Genomic DNA, 27,849 nt, shown 5'->3' with positions numbered 1-27,849 from the left:
CTGGTTTTGTAGCCAGTGAGCTCATTGCTCTCTGGCATTTATGAATGTCTCTGTCATCTATTTTTTAATGCATTTCCAGGAATATAATATATTTGAAAAAAACCTTTCACTTCAGTCAGTGTTAGAATTGAGTTTCAGAGTTGAGAGAAAGAGGCAAGGGAAAAAGGGGAAGGCACACAGTTGCGTAAATTCATTAGCCTTAGAGAACAGGATAACAGAGGACAAACCAGGGCTTTGATTAGTGTGATAGATTGAGCTAGTCCCCAGTCTTCCTAGTATTGAGTTAACGCTGCTTGAGGCCAAGAAGTCCTTGAGGATTGTTAGGGGCTGATCAGAGAAGACCCGTAAATGGGAAGAAGTGCTTTGTTACTAGCAGGGGAAGCGTGTACTCAGCATTGCTGGTCCATCTGTACAACCCCTCCCAGAAATCAGTGGGAATGCACCCACTACAAATCTGTAGTTGCTCTATTGCGAATGTATCCCTGTGCTTGGATCAAAAGTGGCAGCAGAAGAGAATGCCCTGTTTGAGGCTCTAACTCAGAGCTACCAGGAACAGCAGCAATTGCTCTGGAGAAAAGCATGGTTCCTCTTGTATGGCAAGGGGGTTCCCAAATGTGATTCCGTAACAGGGAGGTTTTTCTGAAATAACACTTCATATTTCTTGCAAACAGAAAAAAACCCGGACCAGTTCTCTAGTCCTTTTCCTATTCCCTTTCCCCACTCTCACTTGCCTATCCCATAATAACAAATGTGGCAACAACTTCTCGTCCACCTTGTTTTGTTTCCATTTACAGGCTGGAACAGGCATCAGCTGGTCCATGCTTGCTTTTTTTCCCTAGTTTCTGACACGCTTCTCTTTAGTGAGGGGGATCCTCTGAATTCCTTGGCCATGCCATGGCTGAAGCAGCTGAAAGGTCCAAATCATGAAGCCACAGGGAACTTTGGGGTGGCCTGAAGTACTATCAAAGCCAAGGGCAGCAATCTGGGCTCTGCCCCACTGCAGAGAAAGCTGCTTTGAGCAAGGAAACCTGCATCTTCCCCCTGGAAAGCAGTCCTGTGAATAAAGTGCCCGGTCCCTCACCCTCAACATTTTTGTGTTACAAATAGGAACTTAAGGGGAATTAAGACCCTTCCCACCGTGGGATGGCTGGGGATAATGATGATGCGAAGCACTCTGTGCTGTCTTGCACAGCATAGTGGAGAGGCTGTGAGGGGATGCACAGTTTTTGTCTGTGTTTTGGGGCAGAAAAAAAGTTGACCGGAAATTAACTTTGTTAATGTAGTTAACTTAGGAGCACTCCAGCATACCGCCAGACTTTGCTTTCTAATGGTCTTCCTCCTTTTTTGCCCAAACCTGTGACAGATCGCACTTGCTTTCTCTGTAACTTATTGCATGTGCTTTTGCATCATCAGCGCTGCTGCATCGCACTGCAGGTGCACCCCTCTGCAAGAAGGTGGGTGCCCTCTCCTCAGAAGAGAGAGATCGTAGCTTTGTGAGCCTGCAAATTACGGAGAGCTGCTGGGCTTGAGTCAGTCTGCAGGAACAGACACAGCTTGCAAAGGCCTTGGAAGAGCTGGTGTTTATTTACAGCACTTTATTTTTCCCTATTCAGCAGGTCTGTATTCCCAATCATCGTAAATTCTGGGAAATGATGGAAATGATCAGCATGGTTCAAATGGCACCAAATTCAACGCATTTTTCTGCTTAGACACAAAAATTCAAGTATTCTTCTAGGAATAGGTGTTTTCCAACTGTGCAAAAGAGTGCGTGCTTGACTCAGAATGAGATATTCTGTATTTGGAATAAAGGCTCTTCTACCAAGGAAATACACCAGTTTTAAAGTGATTAAACTGGCAAGGACTCTGCTAAGGGCAAGCCCTCCAAAACCTAGGGGAAGCTGAGGTTTTGGAGCATGTAACTCCAGCGTGTATCTGTACGTGCAGAGGAGAAGTGACTAACATGTTTGTTCAGTTTGGATCCCTCAGCAAAGAGCTGTCTCCCTGGAAGCGGTCCTGCAGGGAGCTGAATGTTGCTGGGCTGCCTGTCCTAGACACCACTCCATCACACAGTGGTGGCTTTAAGAGGAAGATTAGGAAGTACACTTGGTTAAGAAACAAGTGAAGTGTAAAGAATGGTGTTACTGTGATCCTTGCTTTGGAAATTCCTGGTAAGCTTTAGATGACAGACAGCTGAAACACCCCTGCTGTCCTTTCTGCCAGCTGGCATTTGCAGTACTCATTTCATCTCTCTTTATCCTGATGTTTCAGCTCCAGAAGCTGTGGAAAAGCCACCCTTTCTCACCTGCCCAATCTCTTTCCTCCACCAAGCTCCTCCTGAAGCCCCTGACAGTTGAAATCTCCCTCCTAGATTTCATGAGGACTTCACAGTAACGAGGGAAGCAGCAGTGTGGCTGATGTTGCTGTGGTAGAAAAGCTGGTTGTATTTGGGGGATCTTAACCCCACTAACCACCCCTCCCTCTAATCCCCACTACACTTCATTGACAAATGCCCAGGCTCTGATGCATTTTGGTAATGTGTAGACTCCAGTTTGAATTGAGGATAGAGGGAACTAGGTAAGAATTGTGCTTGGGGACTGTGTTGGATGCTATCTGATGCTAACCTCATTTTAAATAGGTTAGTTAGTTATTGTATTCCGTTTTGAGCTAGCCTGGAAGCTTGTAGCTCAGTGGAAAGGACACAAAGGGGAGTATTCATCAAAGATAACCTTCAGGTTATCGTGCCTGGGAGGGGTTGGGGCCGCTCAGGCTAAATGCTGTGCATCTCAGCAATTGCTTCTGAAGTCAGATTCCTGCATTGAGCCCCTTCCCTGGAGGATCCTTTCCTTTCACAGGCCGTGCAGGTAGGGGAGCTCCTCCACGCTGAATTAGCTTTTGTGAACATCTGTCCTTGCCCCAGCAGGAGCTGCAGAAGTGCCATGTCACACCAGTCTGAAGGGCTGTGTGTGGTAGGTACAGAAACAGCAGAGCACTTCAACAAGTGCAGCAAGGCAGCACTTCAGCTGAGAGGAATGTTTGGGTGTTTTTTCTTATCCCCCCAAGGGCAACTGGATTTATTTGTTGGCACAAATCTGAATGAACTGGCACATCTGAAATGCATTGGCTTATATTGTGCCGCAAACTAGATGATATAATGTAATTTTGTGATTGATTGCAGGAAAACAAATGAAAGAGCCCTTTAAAAAGGAATCTGTAGTAATACAGTTGGAATGAAACACGGTGCTACAAACTGTACTAAATAATGACAACCTCTTTATCAAAAAAGCTTTATTTCTATAACACTTTATATAAAGCGTGCTACTAAGTAACAATAATTAAAAAAGTCGTGTTGCTTTTGTCTTAGTCTGGCAGTTCCTTTGCTCTTGCTGTTTTACATGAATGGAAGGAAAGCAAGGCTGAGGGAGGACGACTCAGCCTCATGCAGTGCAGCTGTGTAGGCACCAGCTATAGCAGGGTAAATGGCATTAATAATCATCATAGTTGACACCTGCTCCATGCCTGAAACTGTGTGGATTTCGTGGACCAATCGGTGCATCTTCATCATAGTGGTGTTGGTAGTACCCACCGTAGTATTCATTGCGAGCACGCCCTAAGCTGGTCCAGTAGGACATGTCATCCTCAAATTTCTGCGGAAAAAAAGAGAATACATTCCTAACCTAAACTTCGCAACAAAGAGAGAGAAACAGAAATGGTGCAACAGGTTCATTTTGTCTCTTTCAGAAATTCAGATCCTTTGTGTGCTTGTCGAAATGAAATCTTTAGCTCTGTGGGGTCTGTGACTTGTACCTACCTTCTCTATGGGATTTATCAGGGTCCTAAGTGCAGGAATTGTCCAGCCCACGTGGGATTCAGCCCAACACCCACTGCCCCCTGTAAAGTGCTTAAACTGAGACACTCACTGAGCACCTTTAGTATTTCAATTACTTTTTCCATGGTGGACGATGAAAACCTTTCAATGTTTTGCACTTAAAAATCTAAAGGTTTGGTTCCCCACTGTCCCATGCCTTTAATCAAAATGTCACTGACTGCAGAGTGGGTGCAACGGGCTTTTGCTTTATGCCTGTGATCTTTTGGTTCTCTTTTACATGGGTAAAAATGAAGGTACAGTGCAGCCTTCTAGCTATGGAAATGCAATAAGCAGTTCAATTCTGCTCACAACAGCAGAGGAAAAACTGTGTGCAAGGATATCAAATACTTGCCAAGCCAAAGCCTTTCCATCTGAATGACTCTTTGGAAATATTTTTGGCTGAGATTTGGAAAAAAAGTTTTGCAAAATACACAATGGGTAAGCATGGCCCAAGTCCTTTGCTTGGAACAAACAGTTATTTCATTGTTAAAACTGTGTCTTAATACTCAAGAAAACCTACTAAGCAGATTCATTGTATCCCACAACAGGCCTCATTTCAGTCTTCGAAATGCACACAGGAGCACAGAGGAGAATTTGTCTTATCTACATGGTTTGTCCTTATTACTTCTTGGTATTTGCCCCCAGTCTTTAGTTTCTGATGCATAAAATCACTTTGCCTATTTTTCCTATTCCTATTGGGGGAGGGTGCTATGGCCCTAATGTTAAAAAGTCACTTTTATCTGCATAATGCCCAGGGGATAAAACAGAAAAGTATCCTTCATCATTTCAGTCCAAGCAAAGGATTATTTTTCTAATTGTTCCAGCTTTGAAAATGAATGCATTCATCTTCTAAGCAATCCACATAGCATGAAGGTCCAAAATGTTCTCCAGCTTGCCCGTGCCAATGCAATCTCATTAAACACATTCATGCAGCTAACAGAAGCCAAAACTTCTGTATCTATAACTGGTTTTTCCTCTTATTAACATAGAAATTATTCTACATGTGAGACTGCAATAAATGCACATTTTTCACCCTATTTCAGCATCTGTTTACTAAAGCTTTGTGCAGAGCTGTGTTTTTACAAATTAACTGGGTTAATTATCCTTCCACATCTGAAGGGGGCCTACAAGGATGCTGGAGAGGAACTCTTCATTAGGAACTGTAGTGACAGGACAAGGGGTAATGGGTTCAGACAAACAGGGGAAGTTCAGGTTAGATATAAGGAGGAAGTTCTTTACTATTAGGGTGGTGAGGCACTGGAATGGGTTGCCAGGGAGGCTGTGAATGCTCCATCCCTGGCAGTGTTCAAGGCCAGGTTGGACAGAGCCTTGGGTGAGATGGTTTGGTGTGAGGTGTCCCTGCCCATGGCAGGGGGGTTGGAACTGGATGATCTCCAGGTCGTCCTCGACCCAAACCATTCTGTGATTCTCATTTGAAGGGAGGTTGGCTGCACATTATCAAATGGTTTTCTTTTCACATTTAGAGTCAAGGCACAGCAGCCAGTGCTCACAATGCAGTCAGGAGCTGCCTGCACCATGGAGGCCCAGGCATGCAGTAGGTATATATTGTTAGTGCAATTTCACTGAGGAATGCCAATCATGACAAGGTTGGTGTGAATTTATCAGAGTGTTTAAAAGTAAATTGATAAGGTTGAGGCTGCCAAATTAATTTCCTGAAATACGATTGATTGCTTTGGGTCTCACCGCCTATTTCTCAAAGCAAGCTTTGTTTATACATCCATTTGCAATTTATTAAGCTACGTTCAGTCACAGCCAAGACCTCCACACAAAATTCGAATGTCAATTTTTTCTATTAACAAAATAAGAAAGAATTCTCTAACAAATAACAGAGCTTACATTTCCGTGCAACATTTGCTACTTTACAAACAGAAACCGCAGTATCTGTGACCAGAAGTGGGGCATCTTCTCTCTCTGGTTGCCCCCATGGCTGTGTACTCATAGCCACACACCCTGAAGCTCTACTGGCCCTGGAAAGCTTTTTACTCACCGCCTCATCAAATCCCAGGTACAGGAACTGCTGGTACCACTGCTGTACATCAGGCTGGCTCCTGTCCCACAGCTGGCGCCTCTGGCGTCTCAGGCTGTTTAGGAATGCCTTGGCTGTTGTTTCTTTCACTGACAGCTCAGGCTTCGTGGCAACTGGGGCTGAAATTAATCCCCCCCACCCCCAAAAGACATGCCAGGAAATTTTTAGTCATCCTGAGGCTTGCAGCAAGTGAGAAAATGCTTCTCACATCGTGCCATCACCTTTGTGCTTGGCAGCACGATGTGTGTGACAGCAGTAGCAGTAATAAACTCAGCAACCATCGATGCAATAGGATTCCTCAGCTACACCCATCCACTTGGACTTTGAAAAGCTGTTCTGAGCTCAAAGACAGAAGCTAAGTGAGGAATTTAAATAAATAAACCCAAACTCATAGAGCATATACACGATGGGTTTGTGCTTTGAGGAGAGGAGACTGGCATCTGTCCTGTTGCAGAAATGGGAATGGAGATGCGAGGTGAAGTTAAAAAGCCTGAAGAGCCTGGAGAAATGTTAACTTACTAGGGTGAAGGGAGGCACACATAAAAAGGTAGATTTTTGAATCTGTTGTTAAAAATGTAGCTTTTAAATACCGAATACTACTAAATGCTCTGTATGCCTGAAAATAAAACCCTATCAGGCTTCCACAGGACACTGCTTGGTGGATGCATGGGAATGCCCTCAACCGGCTAGACCCAGATGTGCCATCTGGCTTGCCCCATGCCTAAGGGCCGGCAGTTTTCTATGGCTGCTAGACGAAATTATGTACCTCTGAAAGGTGTGTATGTGAGGACGGGCTAGCCCCCTGCCATGCATGGAAATGATGAAACATGGCATGATGTTTTGTCTTCCCCGTGAAAGAAGAAGCATGTATATGAATCGGAGGAACGTCTTGCCTTTAGAAGGTTTGCTGCAATGAGGGAGAGACCCAGGAACTTGGATAGGAATTTTTGGAGGATGCGAGGGAAGAGGCTGGGGCAGACAGGAAAGTCAGATGGAGATGTGAAAACCATTGAAGCAGAAGGTGGGCAGACCCATGGTGGGCGGTGAGGGACTGCAGGGGGAAAGGAGATTCAAGAGGTAAAAGTGATTGATAGATGAGTTGTCACAGGAAGAGTGGGAAGCAGCAGGCTGCCCTGCAGTGATGGGTTGGAAACTGGTAACTCCCCGTGCACTCAACCTGGGTGTTATGACTGAGAAGCAGGACTGCTGAACAAATGCCATGTCAATGAGCCCTGCACAAGGGACACTGCCAGGGAAGGAACCAACACTGTGCACTTAGCCTGCTCGCTTTGGCGCTGCAGAAGGGGGGTGAGGCGGGAATTAAGGGGCTACATATTCCCTCCATCATCAGTGCAAGACTTTGGGGTTTTCCCTGGTCTAGGCCATAATGCTTGTGTGCTGCAAAAGCCTTCCTTTGGGAGGTCCCTCCCATCAGGGGACCCGAACAGACAGGTGGATTGCTACTGGGGCACAGGGAGGGTTGCTGTGACAAGCAGTCACTCCTATCTGCACGCAAGCACTGCAGAATGGTAAGGCAGGGAACCCATGTGGAAGGCAAACATCTGTGGATGGGATGCATGTTTTGGGGCTGGCAAAGAGGCGGTGGGTGAGTCCAGGAAAAACCCAGTGGGAAGTTCAGCAGCCTTGCAAAAAGTGGGATTCTGCTCTGTGGGGGATGTAAATTCTTTGCCTTAGACATGGAGCAGGCTGAGGGGAGGACACCAGAACTTCTAGGCCTCTTCAGCCTGCCCCCATCTGCTGCAGTGCTGCTTGTCCCCAGCCAGCTCTGTTTCCAGTCCTTTCCCTCAACCAGCGAGCCATTCAGTGCATCTGCCCACTGGGCCCTCGGCCATCATCTCTCCTGTAGAGAAGCAGTCTTCCAAGAAGGAAGCACACACGGGGCCCGGAGGACAAAGGGAACAAGTCAAGGCGTCATGAGCAAGCCCAGTTTGCACATTTTATTCACTGCACCTGAGCCAGCAGTATTTCTATGTGTTGAAATTCCTTGGAAAAGGTTGTGACTTCCCAGAATAAACCAGCTGAATGCCACATCTGCCATGTGTACACTGGGAAAGGTAGATGCTATACACTGCGCAGAGCAAAATGCCAGCATACTGCCTGGGGCAGGGAACCCTGGTTTTCAGAGGGGGCTCTGATGAGCTGAGCCTCCAGCCTTGCCAATACCACATCCCAAACAGACGTAAGACCCCACCTGGAGTACTGCATGCAGATCTGGGGAACCCCAGCATAAAAAGGACATGGACCTATTGGAAGAAGTCCAGAGAAGGGTTACAAAGATGACCAGAGGGCTGAAGCACCTCTGCTATGAAGACAGGCTGAGACAGTTCATCCTGGAGAAGAGAAGGCTTCAGGCACACTTTATAGAAGCTTTCCAGTACCTGAAGGGGGCCTTTAGAAGAGGCTGGAGAGGGGCTTTTTGCAAGGGTGTGACAGAACAAGAGAGAATGGCTTTAAACTGAAAGAGGGGAGATTTAGATTAGGTATTAGAAAGAAGCTCTTCCCTGCGAGGGTGGTGAGGCCCTGGCACAGGTTGCCCAGAGAAGCTGTGGCTGCCCCATCCCTGGCAGTGTTCAAGGCCAGGCTGGGCAGGGCTTTGAGCAACCTGGTCTAGTGGAAGGTGTCCCTGCCTATGGCAGGGGGGTGGAACTAGGTAATCATTAAGACCCCTTCCAACCCAAACCATTCTGTGATTCTAGTTGGGTGGCTTTTGGTATGGCATGCAGAGAGAGCAGCTGTGTGCTACCAGCTTTGAACCGGGCACTTGGCCACTGTTCCTCTGGCTGTCTGCCTTGAGCTGTAAATTCAGTGGCAACATGTTGGCAGCTTTGACTGACATCAACTGACTAAAGGAAAAATAAGGGGAAGCACTTCACTGTCTCTTCACTTACCTTCTCGTTTCTGAAACATCTCTTTAAGCTTATTCCCCCTTGACACATCTAGACAAGTAAAAATAAAACACATACATTTACTAAGAAGGAAAAGGAAAAAAAAAAAAGTTTGCATCTCAGAGAATACTGAAAGTATTTTTGTCATAGCTCCAGACCAAGAGCCAGAACTCTCTGGCAAGTTGCTCCCATTGCCTCCCTTTGCTCCCGTTTCTACAATCCAGCGCAACATACACTGCAGGGAAGCTTCTGACATCCTCTCCCCAGCTTTTCTTGGCAAGAAAACCCCAATAGTGGCCTCTTCACCAATTAAATCATATTTTTCAGCAGAAGACTGTAGCCAGTGCCAGTATTGTGACGCAGCGTACAGCCAGCACAGTAGCCCTGGGAGCCCCAGGTTACTGAGCGAGGGGCATGCCAATGACCTGGCTACTTCAGAACTGTGCCTGGCAGCCTGTCACAAAGCACACCAAAGCTGTTCTTACTGAAGCCCTTTCTCAGAAGGGATCCAAGGCTTTAGCCCGCTGCCGGGCAATGCAACAGGTCTGACCTGCAAGGGCTCTGCTCTGGAAAACGAGCTCTTTAAAACAGAAATGTTCAATTTGCACAAGTTTTGGCGTGACCGAAGGCGTTCACTCATGCAGGACACCAGGGGAAGGCTCCTTCCTCTCCCCAGGACGCGTCGGGTTGTGTTTTCTCTCCCCGCATCCCGCATCCATCCCCGCACCCCGTCCCGGCCGCGGGAGCTCACTCACCGGGGGCTGCGCAGAGCAGAGGAAAAAGGAGGAGGAAGAGGAGGGAGGCACCGGGCAGGGCTCCTCGGGGACACGTCGGCAGCATGGCAGCGGCGAGACACCTGGGCTGGAGGAGACGGGAGGATGAGGATGGGGATGGAGACGGAGCGGAGTGAAGGGGCGCTCCTGCCCGCCCCGGCCCGACGCCACGGGGAGGGGCGGAGAGGCGGCAGAGGTGAGTGGGGGGAGCGAGGACAGCCGCGGTGCGCTGCAGGTCGGGGAGCTCCCGGTAGCCAGCGGCGGGTTTGCCAGTTCCCAGCAGTGATTTTGTTTTGGGGTTACACATAATCCAGCTCAATCGGTAAAGACCTTTCATTCATGCAGGGTTTTCTCACAGGGAATTAAAACATAGCAGTAGCACGTCATTTAGCATTTCTGTATGCATGAAACCAGTTTGTCACTTGGCTGGAACAGCAGAGGGAAATTCAGAGGTTGTCTTGGTGGAAAAATGATTCAGAATCAACCAAAGGTGACCCAGTTCAAGGTTTTTTCTCTCTCCCTTCCTCCCACTCCACCAAATCCCCCTTCCAAGTCCGCAGTGTACATCAATGCATTTTAACTGGTCAGCTCTAAAAATAATTCTGATTTCTTTTTCTGCATATAGACAGGTTTAGCTTATAGCAAAAATTCAGGGACCAAAAGCTAAACTCACAAACTACATAAAACTCCTTGTCCAGCAGTATCATAACTGTAATGGTGCGTAAACTTAACTCTGTCTCTTCCTAATTCAGACTTAAGCTTCTCTCTGTGAATTCACTGTCTCTCTGCTTCAGAAACAGCCCAGATGAGACAAAGCATAGTGAAATCCTTGCCCATGCTCGGACACAAGCCTCTCTCTTCCATCGCAGCACTGACTCACAATACTCAGGGGATAGTTATGGGCATCTCGCCTGCTGCTGAAGCTGTGCCAGGGTACAGAGGCACACAGGAGGGATACTGGGGGTAGGCCAGGGTGAGCAGGGGTGAGCTGGGCTCTCTCTGTAACCTACTTGTAGGAAACCTGGCAAGCACAGAGGCCTTGGCTCCCTGATCCAAGGACTGCTTCCAGATTGGGTACAGATGAGGATATACACACACACTGTATCTATTGTAGTTCTATAGAAATATCTGTATTGAATACGTGTGTGTAAATATACATATATGTGCATGTGTGGTGAGGGGGCCATGCACTGGCATGGCAACTCCCTGTGATGAGATGTGGAGCCTGTCAGTGTTATTTCAGGCACGGCTAATTGTGGTGGTGGGACAAGACCCTATGCCTGACTTTATCACCCACAGTAAAGTACAGAAGGAACGCCAGCAAGGGCTGATCTCTCAGCAGTGTCCCAGCCACAGCCTGATCATTGCTTCAGGTGACTGCTTCTGACTGCCCCACGCATCTTTTTCCTTGTGAAAAAGTACTTGGAGCTGCACCCAAAGTGTTCCCTCTTCTCCCTTCCATCCCCCAGCACCCTCAGGGTTATGCTCAGGCCTCTCTGCCCATCACAGTTGAAGCAGCACCAGCAACAGCTTGAAAAAGCAACACAGTCACTCCGGCCCAAGTGCCCTTTGCTCTCTGTGAGAGCCACAGCTTTGGGGGGCAGAGCAGGCGGCATCAGCCCCTTCCAGGCTCCTGTCTGTGATGGAAGCGCTCCCATAGGAGGTTTCAGTTCAGTGCAAATGGGAATCAAAACCAGCTTGCCCTTTCCGTCACTGCTTTTGAGTGGTTTCTCTCCACAGCTCCATGTATAAAGCGTCAGCAGATTTAATGGCATGTGTTGGAGCAAACACCCCTTCTTCTGAATCAATACACTCTTTCATCAGCTTAACGTTGACAGCCTCTTTACTAAAACCACCTGAGGTTTCTGAATGACTAGTTGGAGAATATAGCTAGAAGGGACAGCAGTGAAGAGCACATATGCAAGGCTACATGAAACAGCCATGATGTAGATAATTTAGAAAGCCAAGGTGATAACACATGAATGTTTATGTTCTACTGCTATACTGGTAATGGCAGAGGGTGTTGTTTTCACCTGACTAGTTTGTAACAAGTCTTTTGTGGAAACTGGGGTTCTGCAGAACTTCAGGTACTTGGTGCCTCTGAGCCAAAAGAATACGAAACACAAAACCTCCTCTGGATACCAAATATAACACCATGACTCAAGAAATTACGGATATAAAATGCTATCTGGTGAAACCCAGGGAACAGATTGACTCAAGTGCAAGGTTATTGTAGAAAATCATTGCTCTAGTGGTGGAAGAAGTGCTTGGTAGAAGAATATAATGCTCAGGGTTAAACTGAGTGCAGCATCTTCCCAGAAGAGGTCACTTTGTCAGTTCAGGGGATGAAAGTTTAGACATAAAGAAAGAAGCTGAGTAAAAATATAACACCACGTCTTTTCAAAGGCAGCGGTGAAAAGGAGATGATATTTTTCCAGTAACAATCTTTATTTGTGTTCCAGCTTGTTTTAAGGACTGAGGCAGTGTTGCCCTCCTGTTGCAGTAAGACATTTTCTGCTGAGCTTGCAACTGCTGCATCATGATCGCAAGGAAGTGTTTACCTTCAAGTGAGTATCCGTGTTTATTGGCACACCCGCAGTAGCCCTTTCTGCTATTTGTCATGTAAAACCACAGCCTCTGCGCGTGTGACTTGGGTGCTGCAGTGTTTTGCTGGGATCTCTCCATCAGCAGTGACATCACTCTAAAACATCCCCTTCTTTAGCATGGAGGAGTTTAATGCTTGTCTTAGGGCTTAGTTTGCCTCCGCTGGCACACCAGCGCTGGGAGCTCTCTGCCAGCACGGCTGTGCAACACCCCCTAAGGGCTCTAGGTAAGCAAGTCTGCACTACTGACATCATTTGCTTAAATGTCTTTCATCACCACTGATGACAATGGTAGACTCTTGGTGTTGAAGCGTTACCGAAAGATGTTAACTAATGTTGCCAGCAGGAGAGCTCCCCAGACAGCTCGAGGACAAGTGGTGAGCAAGGCATGGTATAAAGTTCCATTAAGCCCCTTAGCGTAATGGGGACCACTAGATGGAGGGATGCTGTAGCAGGGTAACAGGATGGAGCTGGTGGGTTTCTTTGCTTCCCCAGCATGGGGCTTGACAATGGTCCAAAGCTTGGGTCAGAAAACTGGGAGCGATCCAACAGTCACTCTAAACCTGACTTTGAGAGAAAAAGTGGGCAGGAACCAGGCAAGTAACTCACTGGAGCCAGAAAAACCCCAATTGCTGAGCCTACTGCTGGCCAGCATTGTTTTTGGGGCCTGCAGGACTTCGTGTGTGTTATCTGGGATAAGCAAAGAAGATCCAAGCTGATTTAGTAAATATTTCTGCAACTCACTGAGTGTTTAGTGACTGCTCAGCTGACCCCATTTCATCTGTGTGATCTCTGAGCTCATGCTTAGTGGTTTTAAACCCAGTGGCTTCTACAGGTAGATAAAATGGGCATGTGTGGCTGTTTAACTGATCTGAATTAGATGAGGGGTGGGGAAGTGTCTGCCTCAAAACATCACTGAATTTTTGTTTGATTTTTTTTAATTATTATTGAACATTTTGCCCAAAATTAAGTACTGAGAGATGCCTGAATAGCAGAAACACCTCTGCTTTTGCATCTCATCACAGTAGCTGTTGAGAGAACTGTGGTGTACTCATAAAAAGGTAAGAGATAGTATCCGTAATGGCCATTCAAGGATATTCAGTAATTCAGAGCACAAAAAAATTGTATTGAAAAGATTGAGCTTAGTTACTTCCCTTCTTTTAGTAGGCTTCACAATTTCAAGCATTTCAAAGCAATAATATTCTTAAATGCAGAGTAGATAAAATATTTATACAATCACAGGAGTCCCAAAGCTGGATTTTCAAGGAAAAAAAAACAAGACATGATAAAATATTACGACCTGGCACCAGCATAATTTTGTAGGCAAATAGGTAAATTGGAAATCAGCCAGGGACTGCAGGAGATGACATTTCATCTTCTCACAGTGAAGCACCATGAATATTTTAATGATCCACTAAAACAACCCATTTGATCAGGAATGCGGCAGCACTGAACAACACTCCCAACACCCAGAAAATGACTGTTTTGTGCTACGTGAGTTTTTTACAGACTCTCCAAGCCGTATGAGCCCAGTCGCAAGCCTTAGGACAGAGGCACTTGACATTCCAGATTGTTTTCTGCAGCCTCTTCCAAGAAAACTGCAGGAGTCATGTTTTGCTTCCAAACAGAAGTCATCAGTCAGTTCTTCCCAAAACATTTTGAGTTTCATACTATTTTTTCCACTGCCCTAGAGACCTCCTGATAGTGACAGGATCAGCCCCAAGTCCTAGGGCAAATGCCTTTCCTTTAGGTAAAGTTTAATTTTTGCTTGCCTCTTGTTGGCCTCGACACATGGCTGGGACACATTTCATCTGTTGTGTCTCAACTGGTTGCACCACTACTTTGGTCCATGTTAGCAACAAATATTAGTGTTTATATTTTCCATAGAAAACCCCTTAAAACACGTCTTTCTTTTTTTTCCCTCTGTGTTTGGCTACTGAAAATATATTTTGCACCTTCTGGCTGACCCTGTCAGATAAGAAGTGGTTTCTGTTGGTCTGTCCATCCTCCTCCCTTCACTAACTGACAGAACTTTTCTGCCCGCACTACAGAATTAACCTCTCACGATAAGCACAGTGAGAAGCAGATCAGCTGGGCAACATTTTCTGATCATGGCTGCTTCCTTTTGGCAAAGGGATCAAAAAGTTCTCTAAGAAATCCTTCCCCTTTTTCACTGCATCCAGTGTATCCTTAGGATAAACCTGGAAGTATACAGCAAGTCTGCAATTCAGATCTAACAGGAAGGGAGGTGGAGAGAGACTGTAGGACATTACAACGTGTCTTTTTATTGTGGCCTGATTTTATTCAAATCACTCTTTCTTTTACTGCTCTCTCCTGGGACTCTTTATGCTTCAAAACATTTTTTATGAACACTAATTCCTGAGCTATTTCTGACGTGTTTTTATTCCCTCACTGTCCGACACTCACTTTGTTATTCACATCCAGAATGCATGCAAGCTAGTTAAAAACAAACAAACCAACAAGCAAAAAGACCTCAAAACAACAAAAGCCCCAAACACATCAAATGAGTTGCAAATACTCAAAGATTAGTAAATGCAAAGTCTTAAAAACATTAAATTTAACAATCTGGCTTTAGCATCCCTCTTCCTATGCATTACTGCTGTCTTAATGGTTTGTACACACAGTTCTTTCCCCAAAACTCTGGGCTTACTCATGGAGTGGGTGCCATTCATATAATAAAATAAAGCGATCTGGATACTACATTGTGTCATCAGTGACCGCTGCTATTCAGGGATCAAGCCCTTTCCTGAAGAGTGTCCCATACCACCACCCACTGGCACAGTTTCCCTGTCATCACAGGTCCCCAAGTCTTCATCACAGGAACAGTATTTCCTCCCTTGTGCTTCACCAGAGAGCTGGTTTGCACCATCACGTCAGAAACTGCAAGACCAGGGGAAGCTGTGAAGAGCTTCTTGCAAGCCCAGTCACCTTCAAACACTTGGGCACCTTCATCATGGCTGGAAAAATACCTCTCTCCTCACCCCTGCAGCTCTAAACCCCTTCATAGAACAGTGCACATGAGTGTCTTCCTTTGTGAAGAACATTACCAGAGAAGCCAGCCTTTCCAACACCCAGTTCAGTACCTTATGACAAATCCAGCACAAACCAGGTTGTGCTTCCTGAGGCAGCTGCCTTACCCTTAAGAGCTTAAGAAGTCAATGTGGTGGCTTGCTACCACCAAGATGGCAAAGTCTCTCTGCCCCTTGCTACCTCATCCTCCCCTCTCTTACAAGCACTGACTCTAATACTTTTTGGAGCCAATTCAGTTTGATAAAAAGGCAGACCCAGTTTACTTTTGCTGTGTTAGTTGTCTTAAGGACTAGTGAGATGTGATGGCTCAGGTAGGCGATTTGCAAGAGCTGAGGCCAAGAAGGAGGTGGGAGAGTACGGCCACAGTGGGAATGTGGTGGAACTGGTGAAACAGAACTTCTTTGTTTGGCAGAGGAGGGTATTATGTCTACCACATCCTAAGGAATAGCTGTATTTGGGCTCACTTGATGCTTCTTAAACATTATCCCCAGAGCAGGACACTGTGGAGAGAGGGGCAACCTGAATTCACACTGACCCCATCCCACCTGAGCAGCCCAGTCAGATCACTTCCTCCTCCTGTCTCACATTTGAGGCCTTTAGCAGTGCCTACAACAGGTCCTTGCAGGCCAGTTTGGTGTCTTCATGACTCCTTAGTGATGACTCGGATGCCTGTTAAATCTGGGCATGGTTCACAGTGTATTTCTGCCGGTGCAGGGTAGTTTGCTAGCAGAACACATTTGCATGCCAAGGAGCAAAGGGCTCGAGACAGTGACAGGACAGTTCTACCCAAGGTTTTCTTTCCTGTACCTCTGTCCCTTCGGCCCCAGCAGCAATATATGACAGCTTGGGTGGCAGGGAAAGCCCTAGACACTTCTGCTGCAATCTCACTATTGTGGACGTAAACCTCAGAGACCTGCAGGGACACAGCCCACATGCCCTGAGCATGTGCTTTAAAACTAATTTGTTTTTAATTGGCAATGGGTGAAAGTGGGTGCATTTTCATGGGAAGGAAAAGGGGAGCATCCCCAACTACTGCTGCTGTTGATCAGTCTGAAGCCTGTTTCAAAGCACAGGAGCCAGCACATCCCCTGAAGGCTGCCAGGCTTTCTCAGTATAAACAGAACAAACTGCTTTCCCCGGCCTGCCTTCTCAGACAGGTAGGAACCACATGGGCTGAAATTTCCAGCAGCACTGCCAGCCTGCCCGAGGCAGGACCCTGGTACACAGACTATCTGCCCAAATGGTTGAAATATGGCAAAGTCACCTGCAGAGGAGGGCAGGTGATTGCTCACTCCTCAGGTCAAGCACAAGCCTTTGGGAGCCTTAATAACATGTAGCACGTCCCAGCTTGGAGCACAATTCTCAGGTTATCAGAGCACAATTCTCAGGTTATCAGAACCTCACTTGTCTTCCTGACGTTATCATGTGTGACCTTACACCTCTCTTGATCTGCTCTGTGGCTGCTCTCCCTGGCTCTGCTTTATACCTGGGCTTTCCAATTTCACCAGTGCCCTGCCTGAGCCCTGACTGTGAACAAGCCCATGCCTCCTCTTGTCTGGTGTTGGATTACCTTTCTGATTTACAGTTCGGTTTCTTTCCAGGAGAATGCACTTTCTGTAGTCTCTTTGTGCTGGTGCTGCTTGCTGCTGCTCAGTAACACCTTTAATCTTCCTGTGTGAAGCCCCACTGCACCCGGCTGTCTTTGGATGCCAGTGACTTCAAAGGGCTTGTGTACTAACCTGGCATCACAATGGCTGAGGGGAACAGAGATTTGAGGGGATGTTTTTTGCTTGATGCGATCATTTAGGTGTGTATCCCACAAGCACCCATGCACACATATATTTTTAATCACAAAAGCCCTACAGAATCCCATTTGTCTGTGAAAGATTAAATACCAGTCTGCTGTTGCTATGCCTGGATCTTGCAAAATGCCATCATACAGACGCTCCCCTGGAAAAGTAGGGGCTTCATCCCTGGCTCTTTGCTCTCCTAGAGCTGTGTTTGTTGGGTGGCAGAGGAACACCGCTGGGCTCTGATCCCAAAGCCTGGCACAGAACCTGACCCATGTCACAGCAGGGCCCATTAGCTCTGTGTTAATAGGGCTTTATGACTTCTGAACTCACACTGGCTGTCCTTCACCCAAGCAGAAGAACCTGCCTGCATTTGTTGATGTAGACAGGCCTCTGAAGTCCCTGCTAGCTCCTCTAGGCATTGACATAATTGCTGTTACACCCTGGAGCTCTTGCCATACGGGATGGCTGTGGCACAGAGGAGCTAATATGCTACTGTCCATGTCCAACATGTTGTTTCCTCTGCATCAGAAATGACCTGGTGGGCAAAACAGCCCTGTTTTGAGCCAGATCACTCAGTCTGGGACCAAACCAAATACAGACTTTAACAAGAAAGTTTATCTGCTTCAGGAATAGGGATTCTGAAACTCTATTAACTCAAGGTGGGGTGAGAAATTTAATCTCTTACGTCTGCCAAAACTAAAGTCTTTTGCCTCCTCCTTTCTGAAGATCTGCCATTATAAACCTTTGTGACCAACTCCTTGTTTTTAAAGAAGACCGCAATTATTTTTGCTTTAAAGAACATTTTCCTGCTTTAACATCTCTTCACCCCCTGCATGACAGATGTGTAGTACTCTTCATAAGGGAAGGACAGTGACTGCCTATTAGCTAACCACTAAACCGTGTCCCTAAGCACCACACCTATGAGCCTTTCAAGTACCACCAGAGGTGGTGACTCCACCACTTCTCTGGGCAGCAGGGAGGAGATGGGCGCAGATAGGAGGCTTGCTGCCTTTTTTCAACAAAGAGAAAACTGGGGCAGCACAGATACTTTGAAGCAAGCAGTAACCAATACATGAGCACATTTTTCAGAGACCTAGGAGGCCCGCTGCTGTGAGCAAACAAACAAGAAGAGTCCTGGTGTTGCTGCTTCAAATACAACAACTGTCCCTGGGTTTAGTAAAGTCAACACTTTAACGTTGATTCTTTGATACAAAATTTCTGCCATGGGGTTTGGGTTAGCCATGTTTCACTTAACAATAAAAAGCAAGCCCAGTATAACCAAATCACGGAATCGTTACAAAGCCACTACATGTGCCCATAGAAAAGCTTTCACATACTACTAACTTCACACGACTTCATAATTTATTTTGTAATTTAAACAAGCCAAACTGAAATGTTTAGAGAGGAAGAAGAGAAAAACACAGGAAAAAAATGAGAAGAGAAACATGCAGCAGAAAGAAGAGAGAAATACAAAGCATAAACAGGACCTTTTATCTAAAAAAGAAGGAGCAAATGTTATAAGGTATCTGTTTTAGTAAAGAAGCCAAAGCCCTCAAATCCGCACTACTGTCACCATTTCTACACAGCTCCCATCGAACTTACAGTCTTAATATGTGAATCAATCCATCAGTCTCCCCTAGCTATGGAGAGATCCCACTGCCCAAAGCACAGATTAATTTCCCTGCAAGTGCACAGATGACTCTAGGCTAGGCTAAAAAAAAAAGAAACTAAAACAAAGGCTGACAGAATATGTTCATTTTGGTCTCATTATGGACAAATTCCACCTCTTCTTACTTCATCAGAGGTTGCTCTCTCATATTCATCTCTTGTTTCCATTTAAACATCATATATTTCCATTTAAAAAAAAGCTCTCACACACAGAGATCTAAACTCTATCATGTGAATAAACAATACCAACCAGGAATATGATCCAAAGATCTATGCATATTCTCTTCATAGCATTATATCAAAAAATGTATCTGCCTTTTCTCCTCCCAGATTATGTAAGCTGTTTCAGGAATAAATTATCCAAAATGATCCGAGTGATCTGGGGCTGAATGTGTGACAAGAACAATTACAGTTATGAAATGCATTTTGTTTACTAATATTTAGATTATGTGTATGGGTGATGCACATGGAGGTAGTGGAGCAGCCTCCCTTCTGGAGTGCTTGTGTCCAAGTGGATGTGTAATGGGCTCAGAGTCAAACTTCTGAGGGGAAATACCAGATGGGTGCTAACAAGCATATGGAAGGTATAAGACACTTTTCTTGGACAACACTGGAACAACTTCAGAAGGATTGTCTTGGACTATGAGGATCTTTCTTAATTAAGGGTAGAGGATTTTTTCCTAGCTAAAAGACAGTCTCTGTCACAAGTACTCTTCTTGATCCAGAAACATGAGTTTATATAGGGATGTCAGAGGATCTGAATTATGCAAGTGATCAGGCCAGAGTGATGTCTTCTAGCCTTAAAATCAATGCATCGCTCTTGGATGTGAAAGGAAGGAAAAGTCAGGTGGAGTTTGTACATTTACAAATCACCTGTGAAATTGATTGCTCTGAGTTTATACAAAAACGTCAGCTGAAGCCAACTTTCCTTCAACCTAACAGTTACTATTTTCCCATCAATTGCACAGCAGTGACTTCAGGCAATATCTGAAGGTCGATGGTTGACAACAGTGCTACAAGGAGAGGAGGAGCTGCAGGTAAGCAACAGAGCAGGCAAAGGCTGATGGTGTAACAGATCAGAAAGACTAAGATGCAAGAGCAGGACCCAATTCTGCAAATTACATTGACTCCCAGAAGTTAAAAACTTGTGCTTGTGCCTCCTGCTGAGTATGAAAGCTGTGTGGTGAGTGGTAAGAATATTCTCTGTAAGCACAGCCTTCACAAAGCAGAGTAACAAAGATGTGCATTTTCCCATCCCTGCACTGAGACCCAACCATCAGACTGGTTGACTGGCATAGGGACAGACTGATATAATGGCTTATCCATCCTATAACTGAAAATCCAGGGTCCATCCACACTCTGTTAACTGTTCAGCTCCAAAGGTTTCAGCATCATTTCTCAGTAGCCACACTTGGTGATCAATATCCTCAGAGGCCGTTGACACAGCCTTAAAGGCATCCAATTTGTGCCTGATCTCCACATACCCACATTAGCATTCACAGAGAATGAAGCCATATTAAAAAAAGACATTTAAGTGTGAGACCTGTAAATAATACTTGAATAGATATATCCATAGACAGAGTATCAGTGTGTTGCAGTACCCAAATGAACATTCAGGAGAGAAGCCCTGGGAAATATCAGACACCTCGCAGTTTCTTCCAGACAACCCTTCTGTCCATCATTAAGTCTCGTCTATAGTAAGTCAAGCCAAACGTAGCATGCAAAAATTCCTGTATTCCAGCCTGTGATCAATAAATGTTTTTTTTTCATATTGTTTTTTAATGACAGATGTTTCCTTTTGAATCTTTTTGTACTAACATAAGTCATTCTACTGTCACCTTAAAATTCTGCACGTGTGCATGAGTGCGGGTGAATAAACTGCAATGGTCAAACATACAGACAAGTGAACAGACAACTGCATGACAATTATTTTTGAAAACAGTGTCTGTCCATCACTGTTCCCTCTACTTGTTAAGAGACAAGTATGGTTCTTCCACCATACCCTTACATTAAGACTTTCTTAACCAGCTAGATTCCTAAAACTGCTAAGACTCAGACTTATTTTCGGAGAGTGTATTAGGCATTTGTTTGAGGCCAACAACATAACTTGGCCTAAAACAAGACTTTGGCAGGTCTTGGCAAGAGTACAGTTCAAAGAGTTTAGGAGAAGTCCATACCCGATTTAACCATATGCTTCCAAAGGGCAAACACAAAGCAGGCTGCCTTGTCCCCAGTTCCCCTGCCCAGCCTGCCAGCACAGCACTTGCCTGCACAGCTGCGTTAGGCAGAGAAGTGATGAATTGTCACCTCTGACCATTTCAATCAGTCCAACCAGCGGAATGCCACAGCTGGGCTGGGACACACGTGCCCTGGGGCCACTACAGCTACAACTGCAGTGCTCTTCTGGCAAAGCACAGCTCCTGCAGCTCTGGCTGAAGTCCTCAGGCTATCTCTCTGGACTATGAGCTGGTAAAAAACAGTCTTGGAGGGGTGCAACCTAGTTTTTACAAACATATTAACTGATGATCAGATTTGTTTGCTTTCAGGAGTCACAGTGAAGCCAAGCTACTCAACTGTCAAGTTTGCTTTCCTTAAAAATACTTTCCCTTAACTCCCCAAACATGGCATTCTTAATTGCACCTATAAATTACTTCTCCAGTCCTCTTGTGAAGCAGCATGAAAGGCAAGTTTTGAAACGGAATCTGGCAAATCTGCAGAAGTACATAAACCATAACACATCTGTGCTACAAACTGCAGCCTTCACTGAAGTAGTCATTTTTAGTGATTCCTTGTTGGTCAGCTGCAATAAAAAAAATATTAAGAAGCAAACAAATAGCATTACCAGAGAATCTGCTGATATCCCTCTACGTCTACTTACTTCTCATATTTTCAACCATTGCCTCTGCTAAGAGTGTGCATTCACATCCCCGTGAGCACACACACACATGCATGCATGGACGGACAAAGAGAATCCTTCCCACAAGGAAAATACCCTGCATGGATCTATGGACCACTGAGGGCTAAAACATTTCTTTACAACACCTTGCAGCTCTTTTCAGGGCAGGGGTAAGACACCACAATAACTTTTTCTAAAGAACGCTGACATGTTTCTGACATTCCTCCCCTTCCTCCAGCAAACAAATATTTTATCGGTTTACCTTTAAAATAATACGCTTCCTGTCTCCTTCCCAAAAGCCTGGCCAGAAGAAATGACCTTTCCTGCCACAGAACAAGTTTCTCTTTATTTCAGTGTGTCTTGCCTCCTGCAAGCAGGGCAAGAAGTGACCAAGGCTGCGAGCGCAGGAGCCACAGGACTGCTGGGGATGCTGGGCGTGAAAGGCGCATTTATTCTGCTTCTCCCGAATCCCAGCCCCTTGGCTGCGGGTGTCTGCCAAGCACTCCTTGGACCATGTGTGGAGAATCACATTTCTGCTTAATCAGGCTAGCTGCCTGGAGAAAGATGATTGCAAGCAGATGTACCCGTGTTCTCATGTGAAAGGAATTCGGGCTTTTGTGCTGGCTGTACGATGAGCGACTGGCCACATGGAGTATTTTAGTGCTCTTTAATTTCTTACAGGTGTTGGGAGCCCGTATGTGCTGGTACAGCAGAGCATCCAGGAGGTGCGTGGAGGGGTGGCTCACCTAGGGTCAGCAGGAGAGCCTGAGGGAGAAGGCACAGCCACAGGCTCACCTTACTGCAGGAAACAAGACTCCAGGTAAATGACAGTCATGCTCAAAACTGCACAGCAAAAAACTGTTTTATTCCAGGTGCAGTGTTTTCTCCTGTTATTATGGATAATCCAAGAAGAATAAACAAGATGGACATCAGTAATACCAAAATAATTTCTCTGAATCCATAACTAGTCAGGGACAGGCATCAAGCATGGCATCTGCATATTAAAAACTTCTGCTTTTCAGTGGGACATCCCAGTAACGTTACAAAGGGCCTAAAGAAATCACAATTGATTTAAAGAAACTTTTGATGCAGTTACAGCCATATTTTGGAGGTACATTATATATTTTTAGCACCAGAACACCTAAGACAAGATACATACCCAGGCATTTAGCGGAAATGAATGTACCTTTTAGATCATACCTCAGGACATCTGGCCCCATGACAGTGAATATCCATGGCCATGGTACATATCTGGATGTACAGTGACAAAGCAGCTCTTTGCAGTTACAGACTGCAAAGGACTCAATTACTCCACAGGGAGTCAACTACAGGCAACCGGCCACACGTCTGCATTCATGCAGGAGTACTGAGAAATGAGTCTGTACTTACTGCTGCCACTTAGAAGTAACATGATCGTGCAGACCTCAGAAATACCATTACTGTGGCTTGCTGCTTACTGTGCAAAACCCAATCCACCTAGCATGGGCATTTAAACCTAAAGGAACAGGACCTGGAAGCTTCTAAAATCTTCTTTTTGCTTTGCTGACTCCACAGGAAACATCCACACTGACTAGAAGAGATGCCCTCTTAGAAAATTTAGCTTCAGGTCTGGTCCTTGAGGCTCTGCTGAGTAAACATTTCAACATCAGAGATGGGTTAAGCAACCCCTGCCCTGCCTTTCTCCACAATATTATGACAGTCTACACAGCTCTTCATATGCAGCAATCTGGATCAGGAAGGGGCTTTGGATGCAAGTACCCCAAGGGGTGAAAGAGAAACTTTTATTACTTGCTCTCCTAATCCACCTTGTCACTGACTGAATGAGCCCCAGCACAGTGGTCAGGAGGGCGTCATGCAGGGATGAAGAACAAAGTTAGATGAGACTGAGCCTCTCTGATGTCTCACCACCATGAACACCCTCTCTTCTCCCTTCATCGCTTCCAGGAGCTGCTCTCACTGCTTATGCCACCCAGGCTCCAACAGTGCATCTCTTCGCCTAGCCAGTTTAGCTCACTAATGTGGCAGAAGTATAACGTAGCAGAAGACTAACACAGCAGCAACAGAGCTGGTCTGCTCTCCTAGCTGGCTTTGTGAGCAGAGCACAATGACATGCCCAAAAAGCGTATGACATGGGACATGGGAAAACATGGATAATGGGCAGCTGAACTTGAGCAATGGGGATCTCCTCTGAACAGCAGCAACGGGTGAGATTGTTCCAGCCAACTGACAGAATATTATCCCGAGGAAAAGAGGTGACTTAGGAATCATTGCCACCCAGAATGGTGGTGTGCCCATGGCGGTGACCACCAACAGTGAAATCAGACCGTCTAGATTAATCCCTGATTTAATTGTGCAGTGGCAGCAGCCAAATCCTTCATGACAAGGGCTGTGCAAACACGCAGGGACGCACAATGCCTCTTGCTCAAAGGTATTCTTAAAGAGGCTCTTATGACTCTTCTGCCTGGTTTTCTGGCAGGTAAAGAAGCCTCTGCAGAGACATCTGCTCAAAAGCAAGGGCTTTAAAACCTCTGGCCCTCTATTCTGCTCAAAGGTCTTGTCCTTGCAAGTCATTTCGCTACAGTAGGTGTAGGGCTGCCAACTAGAGCAGTCTGGGGAGAGAAATCCAGTCCATGGGAGTTTTCTTGGCTGGGAGAAGGAGGACAAACGTGCGAGCAGTATCAATCTTACAGCAACAGGAACAAAAAGGGTCTCCAGTGGCTTTTATTATCTTGCTAACTCTGATTTTTGCAGCAAGAAGATAGTACACATCCCTGCGTATCTTTATGCAGGTTTCTGTCTGCACTCACCTTATTGGGTATTTAGAGATTGAGGCATACGCCAAGGGGTTACCTTTGTGGTACATTATGGCAGCATACAGAAGACACCCGTCTGTGTGTCCGCACAGATGGGGCTTCATGCAACTCTCTTCTGCTGTATGCACCTGGCTCATAGTGCCCCAACCCTTACTGTCCATGTGCCACAGAGCAGGGGATGCTGAGGGCATGCCGTAGGTCCTCATGGATAACTGGTTATGCTGATGTGGCTGAAGACCACCCAAGAGGGAGCTTCATTGCCCCCTTCTCCTGGCTGCTGTACCCCACAGCACCGTTCCCTAGCTAGAGCAGCCCGATGGTGTCTAAGCATGCCATAGCCAGAGGAGGCAGTGGGACAGCTTGTGGGGCGCAGCTACATTGGAAAGACACCACAGCAAGCTCACAAGCAAGAAGAATCTTGGAGTATGGCCTGATCCAGGCTCCTTGCATGGGCTGATTTCCCAGCCTGAACATTTGGCATGTGGATGATGCAACAAGTCATCTATCAAACAGAAACCAATTCCTTGCCTGTCTGGATAAAACACTGATAGGTAGCAGCTCTGGGAGAAGCCTTCCATAAAGGAATAACTGAAATATCAACTAAGTGAAAACTCTGTCTAAAAGGATTTCTGATAGTCACCTTTCCTACAGTCTGTGACTATAAGTCTGCATTTTGCATTATCAAAACTTTCCTCCAGAGGTTCAGCATCGGGGAGAACAGCTCTGAAGGAATAGCCGAATTCACAGGCACAAATCTTTGAAAGCTACAACCAGGGTTTGGGGTTCTTTTTAATAACTAACAAAATAAGGATTATGAAAACAGCCACGAGACAAATCAAGTAGGACTGGGTGAGAATTGTACCTCAGTAGATAGCCTTGTGTTATTAAACCAGTAACTGGAGCAGAAAGCTACTTCTAGACAGATGCAAAAGGAAGAATTAAGGAAAAAAAAAGGGTGTTGACGAGTCATTAGTCTGAATTACTGGAGAAGGGGCAGCAAAGTGACAGGTAGCTTCCAGCAAATTTCTATGCAAAGGTTTTGTAGACCCTACCCAACCAAAGCTTTGAGAGGAATTTCATTTCTGATCACTAAGAAAGGATTAGACAGTAGCCTGAGGAAGCTTTGATATTTAGAAATCTGATGATGCAACCGTGATGGGGAAATGTCAGCAGAAGGAGGATGCTTTTAGCAGCATGGGAGACAGACAAGATGGGAAGGAACACAAGTCCTGTTCATGAAGATATTTTACTTCAGATTTCTTGACCCATATTATTTAAATAGCACGTCAGCTCAAATCAGAGAGAGAGACAGTTTCTTCTGTTGCATGTGTGATTTTGCCTCGTGTTGCCCATAATACCAGTAAACAAATCCTGCAGTTACTGAGCTATACAGTAACTAAATCAGCTATTTTGGGGAAATTCTTCCCGTTCTCCTGCGGACTCTGCCTGTTTTGGCTGGTCCCCCGGCCTCCTCACATTCCAGCCATGGCTCTGTTTATATGCCTGTATTTCACAGTACCAGGAACTCAGACTGGAACGCATTTGTACCTCTGACCATACTATGAATGGTCCCTTCTTGTGAGGACATGTGTGAGCTCTCAGAGCTGAGCAGCATTTTGTTGAAGGCACCAGCACACAGGTACCCTGCTGCCAGCTTTATTCCATAAATAACTGCAGCAGCATTTCTTTTTTGGGGGGAAGGGAATACCCACAGCACTCTCCATCCCAGTTAAATGAGTGAATTCCACCAAAATCCTTCTCTCTTCAGACTTCAATACTTGTCTAAAGCAGATGGCCCATAAATAATACATCCTAGGAAACCCGATCAGCTACCTCTGGGATATGCTCGAGCTCCTGTCTCTCATCATATCATCACTAGATTAGCTCTGGGAATTCTTTTAATTGAATCCTTTTAACAGGTCATGTGCACAAGAAGCGGTGACTGGGAAATTAGATGTGTTCGGTTGGGCTACATCATTGGTAATCTGCAGCTGGCAGGTCCCTGTTCGTTGCTTTCGGCGGTGTTTGCTGCTGCACTTGGCTGCTGACCCCTTGCTGCCTGAGCCTGAGGCAAGGGAGCCCAGGGTTGATGTGGCTGAACATGGTGAAACTGGGAAAGAAGAGCCAGGGGACAGAGTATCTGAGCAGTGCAGTCACATGCAGCCAGAGCGTTAAGCAGGGAACACAGTTCTTCAAGCAAGGAGGCACTTGTTGTCTTCTCAGGGAGTTGAAAATGCCATTTATTTTAGGGTGCAACACAAATCTTTGCCTTTAGTACCCCCTGCTTTTTCAAATTACTGAATTTTAGCAGTTGTTCAGAGAGGTCCCATAGGATTTATTCTGACCATCGCCCAACCTCACTCCAGGCATGTGGGCAGAAATACCAAGTACCAAATATCATAGAATCATAGAATCACAGAATCACATAATAGTTTGATAGGAAGGGACCTTCAAAGGTCATCTAGTCCAGTCCCCTGCAATGAGCAGCATCATCTTCAACTAGGTCAGCTTGTTCAGAACCACAACCAGGCTGGCCTTCAATGACTCCAGGGATGGCGCATCCACCACCTCTCTGGGCAACCTGTGCCAGTGCTTTACTACCCTCATTGCAGAGAATTTATTCCTCACGTCCAGCCTGAATCTCCCCTCTTTTAGTTTAAAAACGTTGCCCCTTGTCTTATCACAAATGTCTTTCCCCATCTTTCTTATAGGCCTCTTTTAAGAACTGATAAATGACTTCAGTAAAGTCACTCCGGAGTCTTCCCTTCTAATGGGGTGGGTCATTGTTAGAGTTACATCCATGGTAACATCAGCCTCAGGGTTTTTCATCCTCTTCATACAGGTTTAGCTCTACACACATTGGCAAATTGGCATCAGGGCAGTCCCTGCTTTGCTGGTCAGGTCCTTTACAAGCTCAATTTCATCTGCCCAACCTCCACTGTGCTGGGAAACATGTTTACAGAGCTGCTCTGTGAATAGCTTCACCAAAATGACCCCAACTAAAAAAAAACCTAAACCTTCCTCAAAGCAAAGCAAACAAAGAAAAACCTCTGTTTGCTATTGGTAAGCTGGATCTTCCTGTATTTTCCCAAGGACTTGGTGGACAGAGCTGCTGCCATTTTTCATTCACACAGCTCAGGCAGCAGCAAACTGTGATGCAGAGGATGGAGAAATGGGACCCTTCTGCGCGATTTCCCTGCCAAGAAAATAGCATTGCAGACTTACACCCTGACACTGCAGTCCAGGCACGCAGCTTATGAGTGCATGGGAACCACAGAACAGCCCCCTCCCCTCAACTTCCCCTTGTCACTCATTCCTTCTCCCCTGGCTCCTCCCAGGCACCTGTGGAGGGTGAAGATGAAGCCCTGGCCAGGTTTGTGTTACCTTCATTGCACACATCCAGAAGGATGGATGTGTGGGATGAAGCTGGGGAG

At 45.8% G+C, this 27,849-nt stretch overlaps 1 protein-coding gene across 2 annotated transcripts; it reads right to left on the bottom strand.

Moving 5' to 3' along the window:
- Nucleotides 1–3,267: 3,267 nt before the first annotated feature.
- On the bottom strand, nucleotides 3,268–22,038 carry ECRG4 (ECRG4 augurin precursor). 2 transcript variants are annotated; one of them, XM_061472635.1, is made up of 5 exons: nucleotides 21,865–22,038; nucleotides 9,574–9,679; nucleotides 8,822–8,869; nucleotides 5,874–6,031; nucleotides 3,268–3,644 (listed from the first exon to the last, which is right to left on the bottom strand). In XM_061472635.1, the coding sequence occupies exons 2-5, from the start codon at nucleotides 9,656–9,658 to the stop codon at nucleotides 3,483–3,485; spliced, it is 453 nt and encodes a 150-aa protein (XP_061328619.1). In that variant the 5' UTR covers nucleotides 9,659–9,679; nucleotides 21,865–22,038; the 3' UTR covers nucleotides 3,268–3,482. The 2 variants fall into 2 exon arrangements, with proteins under 2 accessions (XP_061328619.1, XP_061328618.1); XM_061472634.1 differs by lacking the exon at nucleotides 21,865–22,038 and having other exon boundaries at nucleotides 9,574–9,913.
- Between the last annotated feature and the right edge of the window lie 5,811 nt (nucleotides 22,039–27,849).

The sequence above is a fragment of the Pezoporus flaviventris genome, unplaced genomic scaffold (genome assembly GCF_033815535.1).
Source record: "Pezoporus flaviventris isolate CSIRO_AGI_PZ_B2104156 unplaced genomic scaffold, CSIRO_AGI_Pfla_v1 ptg000072l, whole genome shotgun sequence".
In the NCBI taxonomy this organism is placed as follows: Eukaryota; Metazoa; Chordata; class Aves; order Psittaciformes; family Psittacidae; genus Pezoporus; species Pezoporus flaviventris.
The sequence above is the reverse complement of the archived record's forward strand: the minus strand, read 5'-3'. Positions and strand labels throughout refer to the sequence as shown.

Bases quoted from the DNA above. Each gene is read 5' to 3' on its own strand.
- ECRG4 (XM_061472634.1), bottom strand. From the start codon at position 9,898: ATGTGTAACCCCAAAACAAAATCACTGCTGGGAACTGGCAAACCCGCC. The intron at 8,870-9,573 runs GTGAGTGAGCTC...TTACTTGTCTAG, and splicing joins TCTGCTCTGCGCAGCCCCCG to ATGTGTCAAGGGGGAATAAG. The intron at 6,032-8,821 runs GTAAGTGAAGAG...GATTAATTTCAG, and splicing joins GATGTTTCAGAAACGAGAAG to CCCCAGTTGCCACGAAGCCT.